General features: G+C 37.1%; 1 protein-coding gene across 3 annotated transcripts in view; it reads left to right on the top strand.

Annotated features, from left to right (window-relative positions):
- The window catches only part of IQCH (IQ motif containing H), a 172258-nt gene that overhangs the window by 78237 nt on the left and 81043 nt on the right, over nt 1-12978 (top strand). For 2 of the 3 annotated variants that reach the window (XM_039865225.1, XM_039865224.1), the window contains 2 exons: nt 3161-3712; nt 4405-4471. In XM_039865225.1, coding sequence (XP_039721159.1) covers nt 3161-3712; nt 4405-4471 — 619 coding nt within the window. The remainder of the gene's footprint in view (nt 1-3160; nt 3713-4404; nt 4472-12978) is intronic. The other variant, XM_039865223.1, reaches the window with a different exon arrangement.

Raw genomic sequence — 12978 nt, 5'->3', positions numbered from 1 at the left:
GCCACAAGTTTGGGCTCTGTGTGGGCCAAACAGAAGGAAACAATGTGACTGCTGAGCTAGTGACATCACATTGGGAGTACAGCACATCTTAAACCAAAAAGATAGGAGGGAAGGAGGGTGGGAGAAAGGGAGGAAGAAGAGAAAAGGAAAGAGGAAGAAGAAAAGAAGAGAAGGAGGGAGGGGAGAAGAAGAAAGGGAGAGGGAGAGGAGGAGGGAGAAGGAAGGAAGGAAGGAAAGGAAGGAAAAGGAAGGAAAGGGAGGAGAGGGAGGGGAGGAGGAGGAGGGGGAGGGGAGGGGAAGGAAGGGAGGAAGGAAGGGAAGGAAGAAGGAGGTGTGTGATTCAGTTCATGGAGATAAATGGTAAAGGAAGAATAACAGAAGGAACCAGAATCTGAAACATGGCATGACCTTTAATCAGGGCTCTTATTCCTAGCAGGCTGTGAAACAGCTTTGTCTCTACCTGCTCAATGGATCTCACAATGCTGATGCACTGCTTTAATTTGGGAAGCCTTTCTCTTGAGAGACATGTCTTTTCTTGCTCTAAGTCTAAAGTGCTCCCAAGTGTGGCATTCTCCATGACAGATGTACTACAGTTATGCTTTAGCTGACTCCAAACCCATAGCTTCCCTGTGCCTGAGTGGTCTATTTGATGTCCAAGAGTGTGTTTCCTTTGAGAGCTGGTCTTTACTAGAATATTATCCAGGAAGGTAAGGGAGTATAATCCCTTTGTTCTAAAAGAGCCACTGTTACATTCGGTAGCCCCACACTCACCCCACTTTTATTCTTTCAAAAAGTCTTAAATGCATTTGCTGATATATGTAAATGCCCTAGATCTACTCCATGGAAAGCCACTGTCCAGGAGAGACTTAAGAGTCCTCCCCTTTCAAAAACTTCTCCAAGGTTGCTCCGGTTTCATAGATGGTCCCAATTCCATATGACCCTATAAAGAAAGGAATTTCAAAAATATTTTAACATTTCCAAGGACACCAGAGTCTTTGGCAAATCTCCTGTCCATAGCTGTACTTCTTATAGGAGTCTCAAAGTCTTGTTGACAGAATCAAACATGTGACTGGCAGAACCAGCCAGCTCCATACATGCCCATCTGTGATTATATTGTGTGTCTGTTTCTCACTGATGAAGCACTGTCATCCTTCTCTGAATTCTGACCTTCCCATCATCAGAATCCATTCTTGAAAGCAGGCAGAAATGTAGCCACGGGCCGTTTCTGTTGGAGCATGTGCCACTTGTCTTCTACCAGGAGTCGCAGCTCCTCTTGCTAGCACTTATGCTAAAAGAGGTGTTACTTCTCTAATTCTCTCTTCCCACCTGAAAAGAGGGTATTTATTCCATTTACCAAACAGGTTGCATTCTCTCTTGGCACCTCGATTAGATCAGAAAGGACTAGAGTCTTGGAAAGAAGGCTTTTTTCCATCGTTCTTATGCCTATAACAACTCTTAAAGATATATAAAAGCTCACTGTTATTTAAAGTCTGCTTCTACACTTCAAGGAAATTACCTCTTTTGGACTTAACACTTGCTTTTTGGTGTTTTTACTCGCAGTGACATAATTCCACTGCCTGAACTCTAAGAAAGAAAAAGAATGTGAAGAGTTTTTTTAAATTTTTAGTGTTTATTTATTGTTCTTTTATTGTAAATATAGCTCTTGGCTTTCTTTTCTCATAGATAGCTTTCTGCCCTAAATCTGTGAGTTAATATCAGTAAATATTTGTTTAATAAAGACAAAGCATGAACAATCTAACAGTAATACTCAACACAGAGCTGTGGCATAATAAGTTATTGATAAATTAACTGGGTCATTTTTTCTTTGAGTTCGGTGAAAACTCTTCAAAATGCAGAAAGTGGTATAATTTTACAACTTTGTAAAGATAGCCTTATACATCTGACAATGTTGACATATTGAAGACAATGTGTTCATTAAGTCCCTAGGCAAGAAACAATCAGCACAGTAGGTTGATACTTGCCTTACAGAGGAGAAGACAGGGCCCGAAACATCTATGCCCTCTCTCACCCGCGCCCAGGCCAGTAGGAATATTTGCAACACAGGCCACTGTCTATTTTTCTAGTGCAACAGGTTTTGGTAATGAAATATAGTGGTTTCACAGTGGACACAGACAACAAAATTTCCTTTTTTTAAAAAAGGGGTATGTGTAACATGTATCGCTGTTATCCAAATCTCTTCTAGTTTTATTTTTAATAGCATTTATTCACTTTTTTTCAAAAAGTATAAAGAACCCCTCTTGACATTTAAAATAAAAGTAGTATATTTTCATGACTTAAAACTTCAATCAGTACAGATAGGAACAAAATGAAAAGCAAATGCTTCTTTGTTTTGCAGTCTCAGATTCCATCTACCTGGGGACAGCTCCAGATATGTCCCTAAGAAGATATCAGATTTAAGAATAAAAGAATGTGTCAAGAGAAACTTAGGAAGTGGCAATAATAATAACATACAACATAACGCTCCTTGTAAAAATCACTCCTGGATGTTAAAATGAGGTGGCAGAACTCCAAAAACGCTAAAAGCTGGTGACCTGTTAGAATGTCAGAATAGACAGGAAAGCTTTGACGAGGGTATTTTGAGTTATTATAAAGTCTACAAAGAAAGGCTTCCTCCTGTTTTTCAGGATGGGTAGATAACTTATGAACAAGAAAGCAGTGACATGCTTCCATCCAAGCATATGTAAAAAGTAAATCACAGAGATTATGGGGTCAGTTGACCACATCGAAGTGAACTACATGCAGGACTTTTATGTGATCAGTTTCCCTGAGCAATTTTATAACACTTTTATAAAAATGATAATAGCTTTGAGTGGCCTCTAAGACATTCTTTTGGTAATGAGTTTTGTGATATATACTGGCCAGACTTTCATATTATGACATGCATGTAGTAAATAAAACTAGGATCCATATTTTCCCACCATTGGGTAATAAACGATAATGTGATAGTGTGTGTTTTTTTTTAAGTGTGATTTTAATTTTTATTTTATTATTAGTTTCAAGTATACAGTACATTGGTTAGACATTTATACAGTTTATAAAACGATCCCCGTAACGGCTCGTTCTCTCCAGTATTTTTTACCCACTTGTTTAAAGTAGATTATAATTCTATTTCACCTCTGGTGATATTTTCTTTCCATAGTCCACAAAAGCCACACCCGCTTCTGGAGCTCTGAAATCACCGTGGGACTATGACTTTGTTATTTATAATGGCGTTATAGACAAAACAGCCCCAGATTTCTTAGCATTCAAGAAACATTTTAGTTTATCTTGGGGAAGTATTTTCTCTCTCTTGGAACACATCGAGAAGTTTCTCAGGGACTATGCAATACCAGAAGTCAAAATAAAAGGGAACAATCTGGTAGCCCTTCTTCCAGAGTTTGAGCTGAAGAATAAACTTACAAGATATGACCTTCTCTCAGTGTCAGAGAACCCAGTTCACATCCAAAAGATGTTAAACCTTCCAGGGCAAAGGTACAAGGGCCAAGATGGACTGTATAAGGCTGCCAGCAAGATCCAAGCCACATGGAAATGCTACAAAGCAAGAAAATTTTTCCTCATGTTTCGCCAGCACAAGTGGGCGTCAGGTGTGATCACCATTGCATGGCTCTTACATTGCCATAAGGCCCGACTGAAGAAGATCCTGGAGGAATCACGTGAAAGACACCTGCAGAATTTCCGCATCCGAGCCAAGGTACACAACGCTGCCAGCTGTTAAAGCAGACCTCTTTTTCTAAACATTTCTTGCTTGAACGATTGCAATAAGTTGTCTCTCTATCTTCCCCTCCTCTCTCCAACAGCCCTCCCCTTCAATCTCCCTCACTTACCACTCTCCTCAATGTACAATACACAAACCCTACATTTGTTTGTATTGTACATCATATTTTAGCCCTGATCAGGAATCTGCAAATCTGTTGCATTTTTTTTCCTCTAGAAAAAATATCCCTTCACTTTGACTATGGTAGTTCTGTCAGAAAATCAATGTTTAGACTGCATTACCTTTTCTCCCTATATATACCTTCTGGCACTTCAATTTGCTGGGAAAAAAAATCCTGTCTTGTCTACATTGCTGTCACCACTTTGTCAGAAAGTATTTAAGTTTGCAGACAGCCTTTTAATTAGTGCTCACAATTTCATTTATGTTTGCTTTCTCTTTTTTTCATTCATATTCTGTTAATTAAGTGAGCTGCCTCTAATCTTCCCCTGCCAGTAGCATCATGTAGCCACCTAATTAAATTAATTGGGGAAGATGTTTTAAGTATGTAATTAAATCAATTAATATAATTTATGCCTGGCGTAACTGTACAGTGGAAAAACAGCTGAAGTTTGACTAGATGAATCCACTACAGCTTCCTGTCACTGATCAATGCTCTTCTTGATTTTTAGCATCTGGCAGCCAACTGGAATCGCATCAGGACCTCCAGGAGGACTATTATCCATATCCCATCATTAGGTATAACACTTTTGCCTGCAAATCTATCAGCAACCTCTATTACCCACCACATTATGGCTCCTTGATTGAGTTCAAGGAAGGCCCCTTGTTTTATTCAAATTGGTCTCGGCAGGAAAATGTTCTCGACATGATGAGAGTAATAACACAGGGCCCTCGCTCGAAACGGCGTTTAATTTGGGGATTAAGCAAATAAAGTCATTATGTGGGGGCTGCTATTCAGTGGAGAGGTGATTTGCTGTAATTCGCTTTCATCTGTATGAAATGAACTAAAAAGTTGTATTTTTTCCCCCTGAAATAACAGATAATGTTTTCGATCTTCTTTAATGATAGAAGAACACAGGCCTTGTGTGTGTTGTTGCTGTTACGCCAATAAGCCAGGATATTGCTTGTACACTGTTTTTAATCAAATGTGCAGTCAAAATGATAAGCTACATTCTCTGAAATTATTTAGTTCTAATTACGAGCAGATGGGATGCTTTATTTGCACCTAGGGCGCCTGAGCAAAAGGAAATGCTGTGTGAACAAGAATAATTAAGAAGTTGAATAGTGTTTTTTGCGCTTAAATAATCTGCAGTTTCATGTTAATTAGCACTAATGTAATTATTTAATTACATTTATGAATTGGGGAACTTAAAAGCTGTTGTCTACAACAGAGTGGTAAAATAGGTAAGCCAAAGTGACATGGGGAATTTCAGAAATTTGCATTGGAAGTTCTTTTAAAACATGAACTGCTGTCAGAATGTTTGAGATTTGTTTGCTGGCTCGTTTGTTTTGTTTTGATTTCTATCTACCTAGTGTGCTAAATTTTCTTGCTGAGGCCAAATTTCCCTGCTGACTTGGTAGAGTTTTTGACAAACAGTAAAATTCAGTAATTTCTCACATGTTTCTCACATATTAGCTCTTTGTTAAGGCCTTTTAATACAGCAGTGCATTAAGTGACCTATTGTAATAGAATTCTGAACTGCAATTTATTTGTGCTCTTGTGTGAGTATACATGTTCATGTACTTATATGTGGTATAGAAACATAACACACTTGAACAGTAATATGAAAAGTAAAAATATTAAAATTATTATGTAAATATAATTAAGATTATATTTTAAATTAGTAAAATATGCATAGTAATAAAATAATGCAAATGTTTCTAGATTCTCAAGTACTTATATCTAAGTACTTATAGAATAATTTTAAAAAATTTTTAAGTTATACAGGGCCTTTTAGTTTTGGTCTTTTTTATGGCTCACAGAAGAAGTTAGTTTCTTCTTAAGATGTGAGGCAAGACAGATCTGAATTCATTCTAACTTAGGCTTTTGTTTTGGTGGGACTACTTTTGCACACAAAATTAGTTCACACACAGAAATTGCACTTGTAATTGATTGCAACCGGAGAGGCTAATTGCAGACCCAGTTAACTGACTCTAGTCCTCAGAATAAGGTGCAAGAGCCTTTTGCTTCTGCAACGAATTGTGGACCCAACCTGATGTTATGTGAGAAATTTTGTGTTCTCTTTTTTTTTCAAAAATAGAAATAAAAACAAGACCCCTCCACTTTGCAGTGTTGACACACACAAATGTATTATAGACACAATTTCCACAAACTTCCTCCCTCCTATACCTCTGCCTCTGTCTCTTCAAAAAACTCATGCAATCAGTCCTGCAGAGAAGCCTCCAAAGAAGTAAAATTATGAAAGAAATGGTCAGTAATCAAAATCGGGTAATAAAAAATAATTTTAAGTGAAAATATCTTAAAATTCCAAAAGGGCTTGGTGAATACAAATTAAGTAGAAAAATGACCTGGTCAGAAACTAGAATTGGAAAGCATTATTTTAAAGCTGATATTAAAACTAGTTTTCTTCTGGATTACACATAACTCAGTTTAAATAAATATATAATAAATCTGAAAGTCTTCCCTATTGCAGTAATTTTTTGTTTGTTAACAACATAATAACCCATTTTAAATAAAAAAACGCTAATTATGGATTTTCTGAGAGATAAGAACAAGCTCGGATATTTTTCTCAACTGAGCATTTAAAAAGCCCAATTACACATTTTCACAAGAGAGTAATACTGGTCTTTGATCAAATAGTATTTGTTTCCACAAACTATGCTTTAGGTTTTATAAAATGACTGTGGATGCTAAATTAAGTTTAAGTAGCATTAAACTGCCATCTTGTACCTATCCCATAGACATAATTTTCAAACCATAAAAAAATAACAAAAATTACGGTGTACCTCTTTCTCGTGTACCACTTTCCCTGGGAACACTTGAAGAAGATTTCAGCTGGTCATAACTTGGCTACTTTGTCCTGCACCAGGGACTTACCCCACACAATTCACAAAAATAGAAGTAGATGAAAGTGAAGCAAATTTTTTCTCCCAACATATGCCCCCCAAATCTACTCAATATGGTAATTCTGTTTCCTGAGTTGAGAGAGATTCACTAATCAAAATCTGTTGGTAGGAGTGTAAGGTTCAGAATGTAGGCATTTAATACAAGTCGCAGCCTTGTCCTCTTTTTCTCTTTCCATAGGAAATTTGCAATCAAATCTGGTGTAGCATTAGCCTTGGAAATTATTATACCATGCTGTTAGCCAATTGGGGCCGCATTAACTTAATTGAACCCCCAAAAGAAAAGCTTAGTAGCTTTTATTGCATAATATTTATTGCATAATATAGTGCCATTATAAGCATTTGATTATTTGTTTATGCAGTTTTGCAAACACAAGAATAATTGCCTTCTCCAAACCCATGGTCACAGAAAAGAAGGCCTTTCAGTAAAGTTTTTGGCCACCAATATTTATCATGTATTTTAAAATCTACCTCTTGGTAATATGATCACAATTAACACATTGCGGAGTAACCTTTTTGAAAGGAGGAGTGATGAAACACAATCGACTGTTATATATTTTGGGTAATGTCCCTAGACGTAACAAAGAGTTTTAGCTATTTTTAACCAACAGGAGAGGTGCGATGCTGTTGATTAATTGTCCAAAGAAATGAATTGGCCCTGTGATTTTACAAGATAATAAAAAGAAAGCTATCTTTTACAGATTATATAAGCTCATCTCTTAATTGGATATTGCATTTTTTATCATTTTTATTAATTATAATTATAACAAAATAATCATTATAGTTCATAGCAGGTATAGAATACTAGAGTCTATTTTAAGCAAAATCTATCAGTCAAATAAGAAATAACTGCAATAAAGAATCCTAATTCCTCTAGAAAACTCAGAGATCCAAACAAAACCTACAAACTAATTCTGCTTCCAGTTTCTTTGGCCAAGTTATCTCCTCCACTTTTAATTTAACCCCTGTGCTTCTTTATTACAGTGCATCAATTAGTGCTACACTTAAACTCAGTGGCAATTTAAAATATATTGACATTAAATGAGATATGCCAAGTGTGGGGCTCTGATGGCACAAGCAGGTATACGAGGCAGCTGCCAGGCAATTAAAACCCAGTGTTGAGTTTCTTCTCTCACTTCTCTTCCTCCTTTGAAATAAAAATAGGGGATATATTGAGGTGAGATTTTCTCTTTTCGCTATGTACTCTTTTATTTCATTGCCAAGTGACTTAACAGCTAAAAGCAATGTATATAGTTCAGCTTATTTCCTGTCCCCCCGCTCTATTATTTCAGCAAATTACCGAATAAGCTAACACAATTAGTGGTCTCCACGGTATTTCATTTTATAAAATTATGGATCCTGCTATTGTGAGAATCATGAGAAACATTTTCTGCTGTTCTGTACTGTCATGAATGCCTAAAAGATAGAAAAGTTACTTTTGTGTACAACTGTCCATACCTCATTGAGAAAACCCCAAATGTTCATAAGACGATTGCTTCCTAATTTCCTTCCCTTCTGCCAGAAGATAAGAACTTGTGCTCACCTCCATTTGCGAACAGGGGCAGGGCAGAAGACCACAGTCAAGAGTGTTATATCTGAAATCACATTTCTAGAGTGCCTTCAAGCACATTGGCATCTTTCTACATTCTCATTTTTTAGTCAACAACTCAAAGACAAGATAGACTCTGTTCCCTCCACCTCGGGGCTGGGAAATCAGGACTTTCAATCAAATCTTTGCAGTCTTCGACATGTATTTTGGCAGGTAGTATGGAATCCATTGTTTAGCTATGGCGTTCCACACTAAATCCTTGAGACAGATGTACTGCCAAGATCTCCCAGACAGCATTTCCCAGAAATATCCAGATCTTTTGGAATCAGGAACAAAGTACACTTTAACTTTCACATTTATTTATAGTCCAAATTAAAATTAAAATATATTTGTACTCGTCCATGTTATATTTATCCAAGTTATCCAAATCAACAATCATTCACTGGTTAGATAAGAGTTGGCTCCATCACCCTGTAATATTAAATTAGCCAGTTGGTCTTAAGCTATCTGATGTTGTACCATGAAATACAGAAACGGCAGCATTGAACTGGGTATCAAGTGACACCAGCTCATAGGCTTTTCATGAAATGGATTAACTTTAGGATGTGCTCTAAAAAGAGTCTTGCAAATACAAAGATAAAACTATAATCTTTGTCATCTCCTTCATTCTCATAAAAAATATTAAGATGTTTGTTCAGCGGTTCTCAAACTTATACTTGTAATGACTATTAAGGACCCCAAAGAGCATTGATTTAAGTGAGTTTTATCTACTGATATTTACCTTATTAGAAACTAAAACTGAGAAACTTCAAAAATACTTATCTTAAAGTAATAACAATAAATCCATTACCAATATTAATCTAAATAACATACTTTTATTTTAAAAAATGCTTTATTTTCCAAAGCAAAAAAATTTAATGAGAAGAGTGGCTGACATGTTCACAGATCTCTTTATAGAATGTAGTTGGATTCTCATATCTATTTCCATATTCAATTTTTTGCAGCATGTTGTTTTGGTTGAAGCATATGAAGAATGCTTAGCCCTACACAGAAAAGTATTTAGAAAAGGAAATAATATTTTATGTTTTTTACAGCCTTTTAAAATAATTATGAATATTCTTTGATTTTATATCAAAACTCAACAAAGGTAACTCTTAAATGTTAATGGCAATATGGAATCTAAAATCATACCAATGAAGTTTTTATATTTTTGAGAAAATGATGATATTTGAAAAAGGCAAATATCATCTTAGTATTATTTTGTAAGTATTTTGACCTTGCAGACCTCCTGAAAGGGTCACAGGAGCCCTTAGGGTCCCCAGACCACACTTAGAATCACTGCCTTTAGTTGCATTCAGTGCTGTACTAGACACTGACAAAAAGTTTGAACAAGTCCTCATCCTCTTGACAGAAAGGTCTTCAAAACCACCCAGAATCCATTTGGCCAGTGTGGCTTGAGAATGTTTTCGAAACTCAGCAAATCCTGTGTCTTCTACATCCTCATCACAAAATTTCCTAACAAGATTTCCCCCTACCCCCACTCTGCTGCAACCCTGAAAACACAGCTCAGTTTTATTTTCATCAAACTGGCACTAGATTTACTACATAAATAACCCTAATAGGCCTCTCTCTTGCTATATCTTATTTCCTGTCTCAGTATCTTATGCTTTCACACTTACACAGGTAATTAAAACCTGGGTATAACCACAATGTCTAGATCACATTTCTCTAGATAAGTGCAATATGCTGATGCACAGTGTTCTCCTAAATACTTGCTATTAGAGTACCAAAGTTGGCTAACGGTCAATTTTTTAATGAATTGGAGCAATTCAAGATCATCTCTATAATAATGTCACTCTTGCTCAGCTTGCAACCAGTATGCTTTCCTGAGTGGCAGATAAAGGGAGAGTTACTATTACTGCTATGCTGTGTGTGCCCCTAGGAGCATGTGATACATTTGAACATCTCCCATCATGTGTTTCAAGATGAGGAAAAGGTTGAGGATTACTGCTCCAGGCCATTGAACTGAGACATGCTTGACTACCGTCTCAGGCCAGGGTGATCAGATAAATGAGAACTACTTAGTAACTGGAAGTCAGTTTTTAACCCCTTGTCTGCCTGAGGTACCATTGTAAAGAATAGAACTTGGAGACAAAAGAAACTAGGAGTCAACCACAGGATAATGAGCAGGGGTTCAAGAATATGTGATTCTACTACAAGGGCAGGGGCCTGTCACAGAAGCATGCACCAGTCCTAAGAAGGTTTATTTTGTCACTTGCTCATGTTCGCGAGTTTATCTGAAGGAAAAGCCAGTCTTAGCAGAGCTAGTTTACTGGGTGCAAAGAGTCAGTTAGCATCATCTGATAGAAGTTTGTGTGGGAGTGGAGATGAGAATAGGAAAAGAGATGAAGGTAGAAATGAAGATGGAGAAATGATAGCCAGTAACCACTGATGGGCATCCGTGGGTCAGTAGAGCACCAAAAGTATATAGCTTCAGAGCGGCAGCTCTCTGGTACCTTTCTTTGATGTAAAGCAGAGGAAATAAAATTTTTAAAAAAGATGGACTACTCTATCAAACTAGGAACATTTTGCAGGTGATGAAGATGGCCATAAGGAAAGAGGCTGTGTTCCTCTCTATGGTGATAGAGAGAGTGCCCCTTTTACACCAGTGCCGTTTTATTCTATGTAGATGAGGACCTAGAAAAAGCTACAAATCCCACTGACAAGTCTATGAATCACCCAGAAGTTCTCCAGATCAGAGAACTCAATTTTGTAAGAGTTGAAAGAAGGGGATGGGATGATGAGAGCACATAGCAGAAAGGGCTAGGAATTTAAAGACACATTGTTTGAGCAGGATCTTAAGACACATTTTATTCACTCATTGGACTAGGGCTATCATGCTATCTCTGCTTTAATGGAACTTACAGTCCGGTTACAAGAGCCAGAGTAGTGCAGGGGAGAAAGAGACATATACAGATAAACACAGAAGGGGAGAAGCGTGTAATGACAAAATGAGAAAAGTATAGTGGAGAAAGGGTGCAAAGGAATGACAGCGAGCGGAGGCTGAGAACCTTCTTAGAAAAGGGTGTCCAGATACACTTGCTGGTGATTAGGGCCTATCAGCTGCATAAGCTAGAAGAACTGTACTTTGATAGCTCAAATAGAATTTATGTTTATAATAATAATAATTTCCCTATATTTTAACGAGGTTCCTTTTGAAAATTTCCCTCTGGCTCAGCTGAAGTTAAAAAAGAAATAATAATAATAACAACAACAACACTTACCTAATGCTTATTATGAGCTCTTATTAGGGATCTTGACCTGCCCTCATCTTTCAATTAGAGGTGAAAGAGAAGCAGAGTGTCTGAGGGGAGTAGCACTTACCAGGGGTAAGGGAAGAAAGACAATCATATTAGTTTTCTATCACCCTGTAACAAGTTACTACAAGCTTAATGGCGAAAATAGCACAAGTTTATTACCTTACAGTTCTGTAGTTCAAAAGTCCAAAAGGGGCTAAAAACTTAGCAGGCTGTGTTCCTTTCTGGAGGCTCTAGGGGAGAATCTGTTTCCTTTCCCTTTCCAGCTTATAGAAGCCACCCATTAAAGGAATGAGCAAGGAAAGCCTTTGTACCCTCTTCCTCCATCTTCAAAGGCAGCAACGGTGCATCTCTGTGCATTTCTTCTACAGTCATGTCCTCTCTAACTCTCTTATTCTTTTGCCTCCCTCTTCCACTTTTAAGGATGCTTGTCATTATATTGGGCCCAGCCAAATAATCCAGGATAATCTTATTTTAGGGTCAGCTGATTAGCAAACTTAATTCCATTTGCAAATTTATTTTCCCTTTACCATGTAACCTAACATATTTACAGGTTCCAAGGATGGGGATGTGGACATCTTTGAGGAACCATTTCTCTGTCTATCACAATTGAAAATAAAAGTGAAAAAAGAGGCAAAGGCTCTTTGTCCCTTTTGGAGTTCTCTGCTCACACTTGTAGAGTCTTATCTTCTCTCTTATTTTATGTAACCACACTTGTCACAAGAACTAAATCTGTAGTATCTGAACTGTATAATAATTTTTAGATTTATGTGATCTTGGACAAGAGATAAGGCCCTTACTCTGAGTTTTCCTATCTATAACGTGACAGGTAGAAGTAGGTGGTCTCTCAAAACTCCTCCAGTGTTTCTATCTGACCTTCGAAGTGTCCTGTCTTTGTAGATTATATTCCAAAATGTGATGTTTCATTGCCACTGGGAATGTCTGCTGAACTCCCCAAAGCCGCAACATCCTTGCTGATAGTTTCCTGGCTGAGTCACTATTGTATTTACTATATGCTCTCAGCATTGATGAGATCTTTTCACGTAGGTATCAGCACATGTACTTTGTGGATATACAAAACAAGAATAAATCTGATCTTTAAAAAATTGACTCCCAACATTTACTCTGCTGATGGCAAGGTGTATTGCATTGTATCTTGCCCACGTAGAATGGTCTGTTGCCTTTGTTGCAACATACACAGAATTTGTTGTTGTTGTTGTTGCTATGAACTTTAGAAGTGCATGTACTTCATAATATTAAAATACCTTAAATTTACACAGCACTTTACAGTTTAC

This window comes from Pteropus medius, unplaced genomic scaffold (genome assembly GCF_902729225.1).
Source record: "Pteropus medius unplaced genomic scaffold, Ma_sr-lr_union100, whole genome shotgun sequence".
Classification (NCBI taxonomy): Eukaryota; Metazoa; Chordata; class Mammalia; order Chiroptera; family Pteropodidae; genus Pteropus; species Pteropus medius.
The sequence above is the reverse complement of the archived record's forward strand: the minus strand, read 5'-3'. Positions and strand labels throughout refer to the sequence as shown.